This window comes from Alligator sinensis, unplaced genomic scaffold (genome assembly GCF_000455745.1).
Source record: "Alligator sinensis unplaced genomic scaffold, ASM45574v1 scaffold482_2, whole genome shotgun sequence".
Classification (NCBI taxonomy): domain Eukaryota; kingdom Metazoa; phylum Chordata; order Crocodylia; family Alligatoridae; genus Alligator; species Alligator sinensis.
In genome coordinates, this window is record NW_005842678.1 from 288680 (window position 1) to 309569 (window position 20890).

General features: G+C 40.7%; 1 protein-coding gene across 29 annotated transcripts in view; it reads left to right on the plus strand.

Moving 5' to 3' along the window:
- Positions 1-20890, plus strand: part of DST (dystonin) — a 428507-nt gene that overhangs the window by 218792 nt on the left and 188825 nt on the right. For 28 of the 29 annotated variants that reach the window (XM_025215834.1, XM_025215826.1, XM_025215830.1 and 25 more), the window contains 9 exons: positions 3300-3483; positions 4386-4543; positions 4857-5035; positions 5276-5414; positions 6968-7161; positions 11595-11757; positions 12954-13037; positions 13203-13310; positions 15572-15670. In XM_025215834.1, coding sequence (XP_025071619.1) covers positions 3300-3483; positions 4386-4543; positions 4857-5035; positions 5276-5414; positions 6968-7161; positions 11595-11757; positions 12954-13037; positions 13203-13310; positions 15572-15670 — 1308 coding nt within the window. Of the gene's footprint in view, positions 1-3299; positions 3484-4385; positions 4544-4856; positions 5036-5275; positions 5415-6967; positions 7162-11594; positions 11758-12953; positions 13038-13202; positions 13311-15571; positions 15671-17860; positions 17916-20890 lie in introns of those variants that run through there. The other variant, XM_025215843.1, reaches the window with a different exon arrangement.

Consider the following 20890-nt stretch of genomic DNA (forward strand, 5'->3'; position numbering starts at 1 on the left):
TGTGTGGTTGGCAGCAGCTGCCTAGAGCCCAGGCTGGTGGTGGTGTGCCGAGCCAAATGGCCTTGCATGCTGTGCTCAGCACGCATGCCGAGGGTTGTTGACCCCTGCACTAAACTATGTCTGTTTCAGTGTAGGTTGGCAGCTGGCTGGTATCCAGGGGCATTTATACACATACATTTGTCTGCTCCGATGTGCCGGAGATCCGGTGTGTTGGAGCAGACTCAATTAATCAAGTCTGCTCCACATGCAAACTGATGTGCCTGGTGCTGCGTTGCATGCGTTTGTATAAATGGCAGAACGTGCGTCACTGCTGAGAAAATGGTGGTGGTGCACTTTTGAACTAAAACACTTTTAATGTGTTTTAGTTCAAAAGTGCGCCACTGCCATTTTCTCAGTGCTGATGCTCATTTTGCCGTTTATACAAACATACGTGCTGCAGCGCCGGGTGCTTTTAAAAGCGTCCGGTACTGCAGCACATGCATGTGTACAAATGCCCCAGAAGGCTGTACTTACAAAAGCTACTGTATTTACTTGAATGTAAGACAGCCTTCAATTTAAGGGGCCCCTCACATAATTAGATTCTAGACATGGAAAATATATAAATTTGTTACAATTTTCCATGTAGACAATCTAATTATTTGAGGGTCATTTTTAAATTGCTGGTGGTCAAGCATCTAGCTCCTAGCATATGCTTACCCCCTGACACCTTTTCTCCTTGCCTGCCCTCCTCCTGCTATAGCCTCAGACCTCCCTGTTCCCCTTTCGCTCCCCCTCCTCCTGCTTCCCCCACAGCCTCTGTTCCCCCACTCCCTCTTCACCTGTACCGTTGTCCTCACTTACAGGGCTTCATCCCCATTCGAGCCTTGGGGCATGGAGCATGGCCCCAGCCCAGCCCTGTAGCAGCCATGTGGGTGCATGCTGCTGCTTTGGGGCCAGGCTGGGACCGTGTTCAATGCGCCAGGCTGCAGCATGGATGGAGCCTGCTGGCATGAAGCAAGGGTAAGGCAGAACAGGAGAGGGGCAGGTGGGAGAGCAGAGGCTGCATGGTGAAAGAGATGGGGGAAGAGGCTGCAAGGGGAAGATGGTGGGGTGTAGAGGAAGTGGGCAGGGGTAGTTAGGAGAGGCAGGCAGCAGCTACAACTACAGCTGTGGCCCTGACCCCAGGTAGGAGCTGGAGCCTGAGCCACAGCAGCCAACTGCCTCCCACCTCACACTCATTCTGGATTCTAAGATGAGAGATTCCCCCTATGTTAAATGGGGAAAAAAAGACCCTTGTCTTAAAATCAAGTAAATATGGTATTATAAATGGGAGCAGATTGCAACTGCTTACATTGTCCTTTCAGGGATACAGGTTTCAGTGACCGGTGTGCAGTACTCCATCTTGAGTACTGCCCATAGACATTAGGGTTATAGCTGTGCCTCTCTGTTACAGCTCTAGGCACCATCACACTGAGGCACCATATTTTCTCTGTACATCCTACTTCTGGTGGTGAAAGTAATGTTATCTTTTATGTGGCTATGTGCACTCCAGTAAGCTCTATCTCTCAATCAGCATGATAAGAGAGCATATTGGCGGAAGTGAAGCACTTCACTAAGCAACTACACTGTTTTTTGGGTCAGGAGGTAGAGCATATGAAGCAAATGTACTATATCTCAGTAGAGTGCTCCCTGGCAGCACAATGGAACCGGCATAGACATGCTCATAGTCTTCCCATAGTGCACCTTCATATTAAAGATGGAGACATGTACAAGGCCCATGTTCAGCCTCTGGATCTGCAGGGAAGATATTTTAATTAGCCTACTCAATATTAGTTTAGTGTGATGTGTAATCAGTGTTATTTGAACACTGAACATCAGTAAGCAGCTGATTAAGATTACTTTCTAATAATCAGAGTAACAAATCATTAGCAGCTTGATGTCAAGCTGGTCACTGTTACCTTCTTGATCTTCATTAGTGCCTTCATGAAGGTATGGAAACTCTTTCCCTCAGAGATGACAAGATTATACTCCATGTCAAAGTTCTTGAGGGAAAATGAACAGCTGAAACACAATGGATTTGTCAGGGAAGGAGCAAAATCAAGTGATGCAACTCCATCTATGACTTTATGAATCAGTAGGTGGGTCACCTCATGATGAATAGTGTTGAAGGGAAATTCATGGATAGGAGCTGGATACTTCATCACTGATCATAGATATAAAGATATGATCAACAAGAAGCTCCTGAGTTCTGAGAGTCTAATTCCTTAATTAAGGTATAAATTGATCATCACATATCCATGTGCTTTCAGGGAAGAAATGGACTGTTTTTGAGTACCAGAAGTATTTCAGGATTAAAATGGGACTTAAGTATATAATACTTCTAGGTTGTATGCAACTTCCCATCTTCAGCTGGGGAAGGAGTATTTCCATCAGTCATATTGTCAGGAACACTAAGATTTTCTCTGCTTCTTCTGAGGGAAGGATCTTCACAACTGTTGCATATTTTTCCTATGTTCCCAACAGAGAAAGAGGGTTCAGTGCAAGGTGCCTTTGCCGATTACATAGGAATATAAAAACATAGGACTGGAAGAGACCTTCTGGGTTGTCATCAGTCCCCCGTTATTGTAGGTAGTCATGTCATATTATTGCACGTATAAACTGATCTATCTCTATTCTTAGGCCGTACCCCAAATGCCTCAATTCCTTCTGGAAACTTACTGTTCTGATGGGTTAGAAAATTTCTAATTGGCAGCCTAAATTGAGTCAAGGTTTATTTATACCTATTTATTTTTGTATTTTTACCCTCAATTTTTGTCTTGTGTCATGAACACAAGCTACAGCATGAACACATACCATAAAAGCATGCCATGTACCCTCTTATTTATACTATATCAGGGTTGTGTTGAGTCCATGAGAATAGGCCCGAGGCACAGAGCATATTTCAGCAGTCATTTAAATAAAAGGCAGTTTAAGGAAGGTTTTTTACAAAGAAAGGATGCAAGAAACTATTAGTATGTAAAGGCATTGAAATATTTAGAGAATTTCACTGAAGAAGCATTCTTTTTCCCCCCATATTATCTATCTTACTGTCTGCAGTACCTCACTGTTTAACAAAGTTCTCAGTCAAGGGCCATAACAGCATTCTCTTACATTTCCTGAGGTGCAGTACCTACTGAGCTGCTGCTTTTTTTTGTGGCTTAATGCTTTCCCAGCTGCACAAGTGTTACGATGACAACATCTGGCCCAAACTATGCTGACTTCAGCATGTAAACCTATACCTAAAGAGTTTTACACTTACATTAGTCTCTAATCTATTTTAGATAAAGACAATGTTGCCAGGTGAACACCAGCAGGTTCTAAGCAATCTACAGTCCCGCTTCGATGACTTTGTGGAAGATAGCCAGGAGTCCAAAATTTTCACGAGCTCAGATGCAACACAACTGGAAAGGGAGGTTAATGTTTGCAAGCAGTATTATCAGGAGCTGCTTAAATCAGCAGAAAGAGGTAAGAGCAACTCCTTGAGAAATTTAATAAAGTCTTCTTAAAAGATGCTTTATGACAGCTGATAAATCAGTGCCTGTTTTATTATATTAGCACCACTAAGACTGTGAGAAGACCAAATAAATAAAGACCCATACTTAAGTTTTACTGTTATATTGTTCAAAAGATGGAGGGATTTTGGTTACTACTACTCCTGAAAGAATACTATAATCTATAGATTGCAGTTTATCATTTGGTCCAGCTTTCCTTAGTGTTGTTACTGAATGACTGAAATTTATCTTGAGTATTCATTGAGCTCATAACAGAATTGGAAAAATATTGATGCTATAATACAAAAAAATCTTACATATTCTTCCATAGGCTTGTAGAATACTACCCTCCAATATTTAAAAGCTATTTTTAAAAGATGAAAAGTTACGCTATGCTGTTAAGTAGTTATTGACTTAGAGGAATTCATTAGTATTTTGGAACTGATTATGCTGCCATTATATTTTCTACAAGTAGTCAGAAAATATTTTACTATTTCTCTGGAATAAAAGATAATAAGAAATAGCCATTAGAGCTTTGATACAGTATTATAATGAAATAATATGAATTCATAGTCATTATGTTCAGCAGTGTATTTGGAAAGAGGGATGATGATTGCTGAGACTGAGATGATCCATGTTATACATTTAAATCTGGAAGTGCAGCAAGATAATCTAGTAACAGCCAAGGACTAGAGGCCTGATACAATTCCCAAAAGAGTCAGTAGAATTATCCCTATTGACTTTTGGTGAGATTTGAACCAATGCCTCAATATACTACAGGTCTTTTCAGGATTATAAAAAGTGTTGTAAGAAGGGAGAAAAATGTGATAAGTATCTGGATTTATTGGCTACGAAGTATCTTGTTTCCTTCAACAGAGGAGCAGGAGGAATCCATTTACAATCTGTACATCTCGGAAGTCAGAAATATCAGGTTGCGCTTGGAGAACTGTGAGGAACGGTTGATCAGACAGATTCGAACTCCACTGGAGAGGGATGATCTACATGAAAGTGTATTTAGGATTTCAGAGCAAGAGGTGAGTTTTTGGAAGGGTTGTTGAAATTAAATTGGGTAGCAGTTTTTTAAAATTAATAGCCATAAATTGGAGTAAAAAAATTACAGTGCTGCTCAGAAGAGTGGAGATCATTAAGGGTCACATCCACAAAAGTATTTAGGCCTCTCAAGTCAACTTAAGAAGCATTTAGGAACATAAAATTATAATGCATGGATAATTTACTGTGGTAACTACCCCTGTGCACTCTTAGCCTGAACTAAGTAAAAACTAATCCTCAGTAATTTCGCTCAATGGAGTCTAAAAGCTACACTGTTATTCACCTTCTATTTTATAGAAGCTAAAGAAAGAGCTTGATCGACTCAAGGAAGATTTGGGCGTGATCACAGATAAATGTGAAGCGTTTTTTGGTCAAGCTGCTGGTTCACCTTCAGTTCCCACCTTGCGCTCTGAGCTCAGTCTCATCATTCAGAATATGAACCAAGTTTACTCTATGTCTTCCATTTACATAGATAAGTATGTAATTCACTAGCATTTATTGTGTTTTTGTTGTGTTCCTCCATACATCTCTTTTGTCCCAAGTGAAAGGAAACTGAAAAATGAATAAAGTTATAAATATGAATAATGCTAAAGAAAAGGAAGAGAATGATCAAAACCATAATGCTGTTAAGAGTTTTAGTTATTATGTGACACATAACAAGAATGAAAAATACAATAGTGCAAATACTGTTGTTACAAGAGGTAATTGTATTGCAGGTTAAAAACTGTAAATTTGGTGCTGAAAAACACGCAAGGAGCAGAAGCATTAGTAAAACTTTATGAAACAAAACTTTGTGAGGAAGAAGCAGTAACTGCTGACAAGAATAATATTGAGAATCTTATGGGTACCTTAAAGGTAAGAGTTGGCTGATTCTTCTCAATAAATAAATTATAAAGTAATCTTATAAAATATGGTATTTCAGTTATAGCCATTTGGTTAGAATATACAGCAGCAAAAGACTTCCTGTATAATTAGAGTAAACTATAGCTTTAAGATTGCCATGCTAGGCACATTTGTATTTTTTGGGAAATTAAGATAAACAGAACATACATTCTATTTAAGAGGCTGATATAAATGTCATGGATCCACCTAGGTTACACATACCTGTACTTTGTGTACATATATCATTCTGGTAATTTTAGTGTCAGTCATGCATGTAACATGCAAAGTGAAACTGTTGCATCTCTGTTTTGATCATTTTTCTATGCCAGGTGTTGGCAATTAATGGCCTGTGGGGCAGATCTCATCCCCGGGGCTGGGGGGCTTTGACGGTGGGGGGCTTTGCCTGGGCTACACCACAGCTAGGTGGCAGGAAGAAGCAGCAGCAGCAGCAGTGATGGCCAGACCCTAGCACTAGCCCAAGTTGGGTCAATCCAGTCCATTGCCAAAAAAATTGCCAACTGCTGCTGTATGCTGTATGTATCTTGGAATATTTGAAGCTCCAAGAATGCAGCAGCAAGGGAGACATTTATCTCTCTAGTGCTAGAAGATTCTACACAATATAAATGGTGGTTGCCCAAAAACTTTGCTAGTTGCATGGACACACATAACATTAATATAATTTAAAATGCAGCTTAAAAATGATTGGGACAGAGGTAGATTCTTGTTAAACTGTAACAGTTCAGAAGAATACCTGGAATATCAAGTGCTGTTTCAAACTAGTTCCCTGTGAACTGGTTCAGTGTTATGTATGGACACCAACGGTGCTGACAGACGTGGAAAAAAGTGTTTTATTGGAAGCAGCAGTGCATTACTTTGACCTGTCTCCACAATGTCTGTGTAGATCAGGCACTTCAGCAGGGCTTTTTGGCATTCAATCAGTTAGTAGCTAAAAGCACGAAAAAAGCCCAACTAAAATGCCCAAGCTATATAGACGTTGGGAAAGCCAGGTGCAGCTAATGTGCCGCTTCCTGTGGGCATGTGCTAAGCTCAGCACAGGAGCGTGCCGAGTTTAAAGTAAAGCACCATTAATTTCCCCATGTCTGCAAGCTGCCTAAGTGTCCTATGGCAGCTTGTCTATGGTCTATGGTCAGTTGTCCAGGCATACCACACTGCATTGCTCCCATGCACGTGCTGCTGCAACTCACTGCTCTGGTATTAAGCCATAACTCAACGCCCTCCCTCTCCTCCCCCACCTTTTAATTTTTTTAAACCTTTCACTGACACTTTTTTTTTTTACTCAATGGGCTGCTACTCACTGCTTTTTCAATAAAAGCTGTTTTTCTAACTGAAAGCTATGTCCTCCTTCCCTCATCATTGTTCTGTTCAATATTAATAGATCTATCATCTAATTCTAGGATAAAGGATAAAATAAAATAAATCAAAGATGCATTGTCTATCATCATAACACAGTGGATTACGCAGAGAGTACTACAGTGTCAATTTATTTATCATTTATTACATACTAGCAATGGAGATCTGAAGTAGATGAGAAAAGAGAGGTATTCCATGCTTTGGAAGATGAACTACAGAAAGCTAAGGCAATCAGCGATCAGATGTTTAAAATTCACAAGGAACGTGATCTGGATTTTGACTGGCATAAAGAGAAGGTTGATCAGCTAGCTGAGAGATGGCAGAATATTCATTGTCAGATTGAAAACCGGTATGTACTTTACATTTGTCTCTTTGATTATATGTTGTTGCTGGTGGGCAATATTGCTCAAATATATATACACATATACTAGCACCTATCCATAAGAAGAACTCCGCATCTTAATACTTTCCCAACCTACCCTCAAATCTGTTTAATTCTGTCAACCAAATGTTAATGAGAAATTACAGCAAGACAATAACATTGCAAACTACACTGATTTTTAGAATCTATTTTAGTTTGTAAACATAGACACCTTGGAAGAGAAGCAGCAAGAATGCTGTTTCAATAAAAACATGCCATCATCAAACTTTCACATTTTTCTGATCTTTAAAGTGAATGACCAGAATGCATACAGCAAACTTATAGTTATTTATCTATTTAGCAAGAATAAATAGATTTAAATGCCCCTTCCTCTAATTGCCAGAAACTAAAGGAGTGATTGGTAAAACTTTGTTAAAAAGGCAGCCTAGTGAGGGGAAACAGCTTGAATGCCCACATTCTTAGCCATAAAGCTAGCAGCTTCTGCAGACACATCATGTTAGAACCCATTCCTACAGTTCTTCATTTTGAGAGAACATACTCTTAGAGTGGCATTTTAGGGCTAAAATTAAAATGCAGCATATGTGGGTTATTGTTAACACATAGTGACTTCTAGTATAAATGTAACAGATTGTGGTGGTTGCATCTTGTAGCTGTAAACAGACTGCTTTCTGCAAATGTTCATCCTCCTGCTATCTAGCAGTTTGACAGTGATATTCATTATACAGAAATATTTATAAATATTGGCTCTGTTTATAGACACATTTCTCTATTTCCTTTCTTCCTTTTTTCTGTTGATGGTTATCTTATTGTTTGTTCACGTATAGGCATAAATATAAAACCTTAATATGCATCTCTATTTATAGCATAATGAGGGTTTTCATAGTTTCATAGTTTGTAGGGTCGGAAGGTACCTTGACAGATCATCAAGTCTGACCCCCTGCCATGGCAGGAAAAAGCACTGGGGTCAAATGACCCCAGCAAGGTGTTCATCTAGCCTCCTCTTAAAGCCCCCCAGGGTAGGAGCCAGCACCACTTCTCTTGGAAGTTGGTTCCAGATCCTAGCCTCCCTGTCTGTGAAGTAGTGCCTTCTGATGTCTAGTCTGAATCTACCCTCTGCCAGCTTGTGACCATTATTTCTTGTCACTCCTGGAAGTGCTCGGGGGAACAGAGACTCCCCCAATGCCTGCTGGTCCCCTCTGACTAGTTTGTAACAGGCCACTAGACTCCCCTCAGTCTTCTCTTGTGAAGGCTGAACAGGTTCAGGTCCCGTAGCCTCCTCGTAGGGCCTGCCCTGCTGGCCCCTGATTAGGCGGGTGGCCCTCCTCTGAACCCTCTCAATGCTGTCCACATCCCTCCTGAAGTGCAGCACCTAGAACTGGACGCAGTTCTCCAACTGCGGCCTGACCAGTGCTGCATAGAGGTGGAGGATCACCTCCTTGGACCTGCTCGAGATGCATCTGTGGATGCATGACAAGGTACGGTTGGCCTTCCTGACCGTGTCCCCACACTGTCGGCCCATGTTCACTTGGCATCAATAATGATTCCAAGATCCTTTTCTGCCTCTGCACTGACAAGAAGAGAGTTCCCCAGCCTGTAGGTATGCTGCTGGTTCTTCCTCCCCAGGTGCATCACCCATCCTGTTCTCATCTGCCCACCCCTGTAACCTGTCTAGGTCCGATTGCAGCCTATTCCTCCCTTCTAGCATGCCCACATCCCCCCACATCTTAGTGTCATCAGCAAATTTGAATAGGGTGCTTTTTAACCCCTCGTCCAAGTCACTGATGAAAAAGCAGAGCAGATTCATAAGTATATTCAAACTAGAAGACTAAACATTATTCAGAGTAGGATTCAATATTGTTTTGAACTCCTTCATCCATACCTGTATGGTCTCTTTTATTGGTCTGTTTGAATGTTTCTTTGAAATATTGTGTTAAAACTACAGTAATGAAACTTAAGCACTCTGGTCACTTCATCTCTGCTCTCAGGAAATAGCCCCAAAATAACTTCAATAGACTTAAAAAATCATAAGGTCTGAAGAGGGATTTTAGCTAAAAAAGCATAAATGGCTTTAGCTTCTAAAGACTTTGCTTTCACCAACTTTTGCTAGACTTTCAGGGAACAGAGGATGTCATGTATTTTCCCCATGTGAATGTTTTGGTCTTCAGTGGTCATTCAAAGAATCATGGCATCACCTGGAGCTCACCACATTGTAGGAAGTGTGCCATGAAGGCCTCTTTTCCTATATATATTTAGCACTCGCCCCCTCATCTGCTTACCTGTTAATGTGGAAAATACACATTATTTTTTCCAGGTCTGGGCCCTCCCTGAACACAGAACCTTCTTGAAGGTTTAATCCAGGGGTGGGCAAAATATGGCCTATGGGCAGGATCTGGTCCGCCAGCCCATTCTGTCTGGTCCATGGGCCCGTAAAAAATTTAGTAAATTAATATTTATCTGCCCCTGGCTGCCTGTCAAAGATGGTAGGAGCCTGGGGCAGTAGGACCCAGGGGAAGCTGCCAGCAGGACCAAATGGCTGTAGAACCAAGGCCTGCCTGGCTCCACCCTTGCCTAGCAAAGTGTTCTGGTGTGGGACCCAGGGGCTGTTCCTGCCTCCCTACACTGGAGGGAAATTCAGATAAGAATGGAGAGGGAGGCAGGGGAGGACCGCAGGTAGTTGCCCCAGTCCTCAGGGTCAGGCCGGGCCAGCGTCTGCAGTCCCGGTGCTGCAGCCAGGAACCACGTGGTGCTGGAGTAGCTGGAGGGGGCATGGAGGGGAGTAGCAGCAGCCACAGGCAGGGTAGTGGTGAAAGGGGCAACAGGCAGGAGGAAGGGGCAGTGAGCAGGTACGTGGAGCACAGTGACATCTGGGCAGGAGTGCAGGGCCACGCTGGTATCCCGGGGCCACTGTGGGGCGGCCCAGAGTGAGGTGGCAGGAGCGTGGGGTCCGGGCCAGCGGGGGCTGGGCTAGCTCCCCCTTTTCCTGCTGGCCCGGCCCAGCCCAGCCCAGCCCAGCTTCAGTTTCCTGCTGGCCCAGACCCTGTGCTCCTGCCGCCCTACTCTGGGCTCTGTTGGTCCTGGTCCCAGGACACCAGCGCAACCCCCACGTTTCCACGTAGCTGTTTTTGTGCTCCCGTGTGCCCATACTCCCACTCCCCTCATCTGCTGCAGCCATTTGCCTCCCTCCACCAGTCACTCCAGCACCACAGGGTTCCTGGCTGCTGCTGGCTAGCTGGCTTCATGCCGTGCCAGCTGGGTGAGTCCAGCTCCTGCTGTGTCCTGTGGTCTCAGCTGTGCAGCTGGGATCTGGTGCCAGAGCAGCAAGCGGGGGGACGGGGAAGCAGCAGAAGGGCAGCAATGGCAGATTGAGGGGGAAGTGGCTGCAAGTGGGATCACGGGGCCACGTCAGTGCCCCAGGGCCAGGAGCAGCAGGAGCGTGGAGCCCAGGCTTGGAGGAGCGCTGGTGGGTGCTGTGCCTGCCACATGTGGGCAGTGGGCAACCTGCCCCCCACCTCCACACATACCACAACTCTCCCCAGCCACCCTCCCCCCACACTCACAGCCCCTCACAAACCCCATACCCACCTACACCCCATATCCAGACATACACTCGCATGCTGCCGCACCATACACCCACACACAGCCACACCCCCCATGCCTATCCACCCCACACCCTCCCTCATACCCCACATACCCACCCACACCCCACATATCCATGCACACCCACATGCTCCCCCACATCACATATACCACCCATGCCTATCCACCCCTTCATAAACCACACACACACCCCCACATCCTCCCCCACACTCCACATACCCATACACCCATAGCTCCCCACAAGCCTATACCCACCACCCATACCCCCAACCCCACAATATACAAGAGTAAGACTTCATGTTAAGCTGTTATACAATCACCTCTATGTACACTAGACAAATGCATGTAAATTAAGACAAAATATTTTTAAATCAAATTAATGAATATTGTAGTAGATGTTTGATTTTTAGAATATAATTTGGTATTTTCCTAGTTCCATGATGGCAAATGCTTGCTGAAAGGAGTACTTCTTGGGGTGGGGCAAAGAGGAGGGATGTCTGGTGGCAAAGGTCAAGGGCTAGAAATAATTACCTTTCCTGGTTCAATCCGTCCCAGACACCTGTTTTTGGTATACATATCCTTTAGCTCCTCTGCTGTGAGAAACCCTCTATATTTCATGAAACTTCATTAAACTGAAGCAGGCTTGGGGTAGAAATTCCTGTTAAATGTATTTTAATAACAATTATGATATTTATGACATTAGGGGGAGCTAGGATGTATTGCCCTTAAGGCTTTGCTTAGATTATTCATTTGCTGTGCTCATTGTCTGAACATTAGTATCTCTTGTTTTTAAATCAAACCAGGCTGCGTGATCTAGAGGGTATCAATAAATCTCTAAAATACTACAAAGATACTTATCTTGCACTGGATAGCTGGATCCAGCAAGTCGAAGATACTCAGCGAAAGTTTCAGGAAATCCAGCCTGAAAACAGCAAAGCTCTGGCTAAACAGCTGAATCAACAAAAGGTATGATAGGTATCCCATCCTGGTAAAAGTATTGAAACTAATAACTAAAGAAAAATTAAAAATCAGTACAGGTTACTGATAATAAACACATTTAACTGAGGTACTTATGGACTCCCGCCATACTCGATACTAGAATCAAAGCCCATTACAATCTTTAATGCATTTCTCTTCACAGCACCCCTGGGAAGAAGGCAATAGCTTATATTCCCATTTGCTGATGATTAGTTTGAGACACAGAAGGACAAAATAGTTTGCTCAGCTTCACCGAGGAAGTCTGCGGAGAGCAAACTTCCAAGTCCTAGGTCCAAAATGCTGAACTATCTACACTTATATGTTAAACAGTAACTTTTATTCATTGCTGTTCATGATAAATTATTTCCAATGTACACACAATTATTTCCAATGTACACACAATTATTTCCAATGCACATGATAAATTATTATGAAGGCACACACAATAAATGATGGCTAAATTTTATACTTTCACCTTCAAGAGGAAATTTTAAATGGCAAATGAGCTAACTAATTGCACATGTAGAGTGGTATCATTAGAAACTCTAAATTTATTTGTCATGTATTATGACTTCAGTGGGACTACTGGGGTCCTTAAAGTTTGGTGAAAGTACTTTAGTAGACAGTTACTCAATATGCTAGAGGATTGAGCCCAGGGAAGACAGACTTCCCCAAACATTTATGCCAAAAAGCCACTTTGAAAGTATCTTCTGTAACAGTGAAAAATAACAAGTATCATCATGGTAAAATCAGCTCTTCGGCATTGACCAACCTTATGTTTTTTTTTGTTACATGGTTTTAGCTGTCCCTGATCCACGCAAGAAGTGAGTCTGTTATTGCTCCGGTTGGAGAACTGGGCTCTTTTGCTCATGCTCTAGGAGTTTATGCATCCTTAGAAGCTGGGGCTCAAACCCTGATTTGTTGACCAAGCTGTAAAAAAACTGTTTTGTAGCATTTTATGAGCTGTACTTACTGTGCAATGGATCTGACTCCCATAGGTATCTTTCCACTGAATTAATGAAATTTAAATAAGGTGAATACAGCAAGCTGTAAGACATTACATTTGTTGACAGTTGTTTTCATTTTGTAGTGATAGGAAATTTAGGAATAATAATCATGTCATAACAAAAGGAATATAATAGTCATTATTGTCATTTTGAAGATAATACATGTGTATTTTACAGATGTTGGTTTCTGAAATTGAAATGAAACAAAGCAAAATAGATGAATGCCAGAAATATTCAGAGCAGTACTCAGCTGCAGTAAAGGTAAGACATAATAAAATATTTGTAATATTGTTTGGCTTTTAGTCAGCTGTTAGTATCTTATAAATCACAGTGCTAGATTTTATATAAAGTTGTACAAAAATATTCCATTCCGGATCAGTGTGATGGAGAATGCTAATAATTTTGCTGATTTGAATATTTTTACAGGATTATGAGCTGCAGACCATGACCTACAGGGCTATGGTTGACTCGCAGCAAAAATCTCCAGTGAAACGCCGGAGAATGCAGAGCTCATCTGACTTCATTATACAAGAGGTTTTTTTATTATTATTTATAGCGTGCCCTATCTGAAAGTCTCAGAGATGTATATTTAATTTGAGTCCCTTGTTAAGGTAGGAAAAATAAAGAATGGCATTTACTGGTGTTTAGTAGAATAATCCCAAGGAAGATTGTTATTGTCCCTAAGCAAATTCTGAGGTGTAAAGAATCATAGAAAATTAAGGTTGGAAGGGACTTCAGGAGGTCATCTAGTCCAACCCTCTGCTCAAAACAGGACTACCATTATTGAGTTGGCCTTAAAAACCTCCAAGGATGGAGATTCTGCCACTTTTCTAGGTAACCTATTCCAGTGCTTCACCACCCTCCTAGTGAGAGAGTTTTTCCTAATATTCAACCTAAACTTCCCTTCCTGCAACTTGAGACCATTGTTCCTTGTTCTGCCATCTGACACAATTGAGAACAATCTAGCTCCATCCTCTTTGGAGCTACCCTTCAGCTAGTTAAAGGCTGCTATCAAATCCCCCCTCAGTCTTCTCTTCTTCAGGCTAAATAAGCCCAGTTCCCTCAGCCTCTCCTCATACGTTATGTGCCCCATCCCCCTAACCATTTTCATTGCCCTCCACTGACCTCCCTCCAACTTGTCCACATCCTTTCTGTACTGGGAGCCCCAAAAGTGCTGAGTAGAGGAGAATGTGGCCTCACCAGTGCTGAGTAGAAGGGAAAAATTACTTCCCTCAATCTGCTGGCAGTACTCATACTAATGAAGCCCAGTATGCCATTAGCATTCATGGCAATAAGGGCACACTGTTGGTTCATTTCCAGCTTATTTTCCAATGTAAGCCCCAGGTCCTTTTCCAGAGCTGCTGATTAGCCACTTGGTTCTAAGCCTGTATCAATGCATGGGATTCTTCTGTCCTAAATGTAGGACTTTGCACTTGTCCTTGTTGAACCTCATGAGATTTTTTTTGGCCTGATCTTCCAATTTGTCTAGGTCACTCAAATCCTAGCCCTTCCCTCCAGCATATCTACTACATCCCCCAGCTTGGTGTCTTTCATGAACTTGCTTAAGGTACAATCCATCCCATCTTCTAGATTGTTAATGAAAGTATTGAACAAAACCAGCCCCAGGACTGACCCCTGGGGCACTCCACTTGACACCAACTAGACCTTGAGCCATTGATCACTACCGATGGAGCCCAACAATCCAGCTAGCTTTCTGTTCACCTTACCATCCATTCGTCCAGCCCATATTTCCTCAACTTGCTTACAAAAATGCTGTGGGAGACCGTATCAAAAGCCTTGCTAAAGTCAAGGTATATCACATCCACTGCTTTCCCTGTATGCACAGAGCCAGTATATTCTGCTTAGTATATATATTCAGCTTTTTAACATACATATTATTATTTATGTTAAAAAGTTCAGTATTGCTCTTGATAACAGTAAACAAAATACTTAAACAATTAAGGAAAGTGGTCTAACAAAATAAAATTAAGTATTGTTAACCATGAGTTAGATCATGGTTTATTCAGCAACCATTTGAAAGCAGCTTTCATCATTATTGGGCTGAGCCTGGTGGCACCAGAAATGAATTTGTTGTAGCAGATCTCAAAAAATTCTATGGGGGTGGGCAAAGATACACATTTTCCACCAGCTATCTGACAAAGAATACAACCGCAGAGGGTTTCCTGTGAGCCTAATGGGACTAGACTTTCTGCTGAGGAAGGTACTCTATGACTTCAGGGATGAAAGGGATTTCAAGATTTTACCCACTCTGTCCCAACACAATCTTAATTCCTTTTCAACATACTACAGTTTTGTTGAGGAAGTTACACGAGGAGCCAGATTTTCAAAAGGAGGAAGTGACAAAAGAGAACAATTCTCACTGAACTTGCTTAGGCACTTTTGAAAACTCCATTCTAGTTTTACAGTAAACCCCAGAAAGAGATGAAATAAGATCCTTGTAATCAGGGAGACCATTTCCATTAGCTGCTCTCTCCCCATACTCTTTTTGTGGTTCACCAGCCGAGCTATTCACATGGTACACACAGGTCACAGCCAATCACCCTATTACATAGATTGGACTGACCATCCTTAGGATTAGTGTGTCTGGTGGGAGACCTGTTTATGGGATCTATGAGGCTGTGTCATTTGAATCAAGAATATTAGCTCAGTGCTCTCTCTCTCTATATAACTTTCCTTAAGGCTGTTTGAATTCTAGAAGTAGTCCTTGGACATTACTTGAAGACATCTGTCCTAGTGTAAATGCTACTGTTTCTCCTCCTCCTGTTTCTCTACAGTTCATGGATTTACGAACACGCTATACTGCCTTGGTGACCCTAATGACCCAGTATATAAAATTTGCAGGTGACTCTTTGAAAAGGCTAGAAGAAGAGGAGGTAGGTCATGGGAAAAAAAATCAGTTGTCTTTGGGGGGCAATAAAACCGCTATTGGACTTAACTAGAATATTTGCTGGAACTACCAGAAAATGAAATTCCTTATAAACTGTGTATCCATGGAAATCTAGAGGTATATTATACTTCCATCTTTCATGATAGTGAAGTTAATGAATCTCAAGGTATCATATTCCACCAGCCCTCCCAGATGGAAAGACTGTTTTGCCAGGACATAGTATAAATCACTGGATTCTTCAGGGCAGGAAGTCACTTTTAAGAAAAGAAAAATTTTAATATGCCAAGATAGCATGTACCGAAGACCTGCAGCAAATGAACTGGAGATGGAAAATATAAAAATATAATATACCTTTTAAAACAATTCTTTGCTTTTTCAAAACAAGAACATGTTTATAAATACATTTATAAACCAAAATACCTAAAATCACGATTTGCCTATCTTTATGAAGTACTATAAATCACAATAATCATACATAGATGGTATAGGTTTTTTGAAGTCTTGAAAGTTTAATTTGCAGATTTATTCTTTCTGCAAAGAAGCAGGATTTCACATTTAAAATATGTTGTACATTTCTGTGCTCTAATTTTAGGGCAGGATGTATGTTGTGCATATAAAGACAAGCTGAACTTTGCCCCAAGCAGTGGGCTTGATGAAGGCAACATTAATGCCTTATGTATGGCCTGCTGCAGTGTATTTGCCATATTTATTCGAACATAAATTGACCTTGAGTATAAGATGATTCTACAGTAATTAGATGCTATATATTTGTTATAATTTTCCAGGTATAGAATCTAATTATTGTAGGTTTGCCTTGAATTTGTTTCCCTACCATGCTACTTAGGAAAAATAAATCTGGGGGGTCATGTAGACCTCTTGACCTCTGCCTTACCCCAACTTTTTCCCCTTGAAGCCCCTTTCTCATCTCTTTACTGTCAGACCCTGCTCTCCTTGAGCATGTGGAAGTGAGGAACAAATTTGAAAACACTGACCTTGAAATAAACATAACTGTAATAATTTTCATATCGTACCCATAGAATTAGTTCATCCAGAATTGATGCATTTTCCTTTTCTGAAACTGCTGCAAGTTTTAACACAGGTACTCCATAAACATACTTTTAAGCAGCACTTTTGTACCTACTTATAAGTAATGCAAACTATGAATGATATTAGTCCAAAGCAAAAAGGCTAATTATTACCACATAGTTCATTGGGCTAGGCCCGGCAGAGTCAACAGGATTTCAACCCATGTTAACCCCACAGCTCAGCACTGTTTAATATGTGTGTGTATTCCAGATACCTCCCACAAAGGATCCATGTGGTAATAGCTGGAACCACCCATAGCTGGAACTGGGTGTTCTTGTCATGAATTCTTGGATCCTTAAAACATTTATATGCAGATGAGGTGCAGGACAGCCTGGTCAGGATCTATCTCATGGAATGTAGGGCCACACTAATTATATGCAACAGGCTGAGAAAGGAGGCAACAGAAGGATTCTGGGTGAAATGTTTGGGGACCTGTTTGGTGATGTATGCCAGACATTTAGGGCTAGTGAAAAAACAAGAATATTGGAAATGAGAAAGACAGGCACGGCTCAGCTGGGGGAGTGAAGAGAAAGAAACATTGTAAGTATTGTAGTGGCTCCCCATGACTTGAAAAAAGTTAGTGCTAAGAGGGCCTGCACTCAATGAGGAATACCATGTATCTTGTTTAGATGGGCTATATTAAATTATCCTTGTGGCAGGTTCCCATCAGTATGTTTGTCCAATATAAGCTATGCATTTTGTAGTCATGCTTGTTGGCTGCATTTAATCAACTTCATAGTTGGCTTCCACTACTCAATATATGCTATTTGGTAGTTTAACAATAGACAGTGTATTTAATGAGGTTTCCTTACATGCAAATATAGGACAAGGGGCTTATGCCTTTTGTTGCTCTTCTGGTTAGGTTTGAATGTTATGTTCTTTTAGTCAAGGTTGAATGGCACCTTCAGTGTGCTCATTGACATGCAGTATATAAGGAATTTCTCATTTAAATAAAGGCATTAATTAATTTCGTATGTTTGTTTCACTTCTTTGAAACATTTTCTTTTTCCTTCTATCTTTTAACTGCATTGATTCTTTGAGGCAAGTCACTTTTTATTTACAGTTAATAAGCGGAGACTACTTTTGTTCATAACAAACACAGTATAAAGATTTTGTGCAGAATCCGTGCTTCAAAGAATTTATTGTTGAATATTCTCACTTCTTCACTTTCTTTCAAAATGTGTTTCTATGAAGCAATTTTATGTTTATTCTTTAAGGATTTGGGAGTCTTACTCAGTATAATTTTTTACAGGAATACTGTGTACCTAGTGTCTAATTTCCAGTCTGGAAAATTGTCTGTAAAAATATCTGAAGCAGGACAGGAGTAACTTTAAATAAGTTACATTTTTTAATATTTGTTTATTTAATCCACTGGATAAGATCCTGGATCCTTAAAGGGATGTTATATATTCTTGCAGTTGTCCTTGTTTCTGCTATGTGACATTTCCATCACATATCTCTGAACAGACAGATAACATAAATGTGAAAAGAGTACATCTTTCCCCCCCCCCCGCAGTGTAGCATTTCTTGCATGATGTAACCTCTTTTTGCTCTAAGTAGGCCTTATGCTTGAGTATTTGCTCAGTATAGTTTACTAAAATTCATATTATTATTTGGTAAATGTTAAGAAAAATCTGGAGCACAAGAAAATGCTGGTTGATTTCACTTTAACAATATTCGATTTATTTATCTGTTTTATGCTGTTTCTTCTAGACAGTTTTTTTCCTGCAAAAAATTGCTAATTCTTGAATACATTTTTTTAGATAATTTAATTTTTTAATTGCAAAATTAATGTCATCAATAATTTAATAGTATCCTTTTGTAATCAAAGTAATACATCTTGGAGGAGATAAATATTTTAATAGGGGAAAACAGTTGGTTTCTCTGGATCATACTTCTGGGCTCTCCCTCTGCTATTAAGGATCTTAATCGACCCAAGTAATTCTTTGTAACTCTACATGAGATTTAGCATTCTGGGAACAAAATAAGGGTAAAATAAGGCCATGGAATCTGTAATATTTAACAACTAAATTTGAACTTGTATGCCACCATGGTCAGAGCCTACCTGGTGAGGCTAAATTTCAAGAACCCATGGAGTTTGCTGAAGCTTTTGAACATTTGGGATGTGATGAAACAGTTGAATTTGGACAGAACACCACAGTGGGGGAAAAAACGATAGATGAGAAATATTTGTAGAAGGATAACTCTCAGAATGAATCTGAACTCCCAGAAACTAATTTGAAAATTCAGAGAGTAGAATATGACACTGACATGACTGATGAAATCAAAATGAACAGGACATTAAAACACCTTTTAGAACTTGATAGTCAAAAAAGTGGCAACAATGCTAACAAAGAAGAACAGCTTCAAACAAGAAAAGAGGTAGTAGTACTTCCTTGCAAGCACAGCCAAAATCCAGAAAATGGTACTAAAGGTTATTCAATTCCATCTGAAATTTGTGTGAGTGTTAATATGTCAGTTCTAGTGAGATGTTAAATCAGCAAATTATTGATGGGGTGAGACAGGAAGGAGTAAGAGAATTGAAGAGGTCATCTAAAATAACAACGGAAACAATGCATAAAAGGGAAGATGCTGCAGCAAAGGAGAAATTTGGAATATATCCAGAAATTACCTGTAGGCTAGTGATGAAGAGAAATGTCATTCAAAAGACTGGAAACCATGCTTTAGTTATCAAACCAGGCAGCAAAAAAGAGTACAGGAAACCCTCTCTATTGATGGGTTCAGCATTCACAGTTTCAAATATTCCCGAATGCCAAACCTGCATCTTAAATACACTTGAAGGAGCTCCTCAGGATCTCTGTGCATGCATCCACCGGGCTCCCGCTGCCACGCTCCTGCTGCCGCTGCCGTGCTCCTGCCATCACTAGTGCAGCTGTGTCCCCCATCCCAGCCTCTGGCGGTGCTGCGTTCATGAATGCAGACAGCATTCATGAATGCAGTGCCTTACTCACGGATTTCGCCATTTAAGGGGGATACGAGAAAGTATCCCCCGCGAATGGTGAGGGTCTCCTGTACCTTTCAATATGCCCATCTGCTGAAAATCTACATAGTAAAGATCATCACTTCAAAGAAAGTATTGACAATGTATACTCAAAGTCTGAAGGGAAAGACTTTCAAGAAAGAAATGAAAGCAGAGAATTTCTATCAACCCTAAAGGATGAAACCATCTCCAGAGACCTGAGGATATACAAAAGAGGTGAAAAGACATCAAAGCTGAACTTGCAGCCTGTTAGCAAGAAATATATTTCTGATACTGATAAAAGGAATGGAAGCAAACTGTGTAATGCACCTCTGAATAAAAGCTGTTTACTAATAGAAAACAATTTCCCAGACAGAATAGATCTAAATCCAGTGGAAGCAAAGAACATAGAGCAAGAAAATGTTGCATGTTTATTTGATATTTCTAAGGAAAATATCACAGATTCATCATATAGGAAATGCCTTCAAACCATGTATATTGACTTTTGAAATGTTGCAAGTCAACAGTTGTCCCAGTGTAGGTGCACAGTTGTTAAGAAATACAAATGATGTGAATGCAAAAATAGCCAGTTCAATGAAAGTAGTAATTCCAAAGGAGGAGAATATTTTTCAATTTCAGAATGTTACTTTGCAAAACGACTGTTGAGCAATGATCTTAGAGAAAATGAAAAGAATGTACCACAGAGTAGGGTTCATGGTTTGGACAATATGTGTATCACTTTGAAAAGACAGAAGGGAGAGGATGAATTCGACCAATGCCAACAATGTGAAGATTTATTGATGGTTATAAAAATGCAAAAAAAAGGTAAAGATCAAAACACAGAAGTATCTCTAAAAGACAGTAAGATCCAGAGACTAAGCTATGGAATCCCAGGAACTGCCCATCCATTTGGGAAAAAAGAAAAGCCAGTACAAAGTAATGATAAAGATAATGCAGAGAAAAAGAATGCAGAAAGGACTGAGGTACCAGAGTTTTTCTGTTAATGCAGATCAAACTCTAATTAAAATATAATTACCATTCAAAATCAATCTAAATCCATGGTTGAATCTCACAGTATATCAGGGAGGAGCTGATTTAATGTTGATTGACCATAATTAAAATATATTAATCTATTACTGA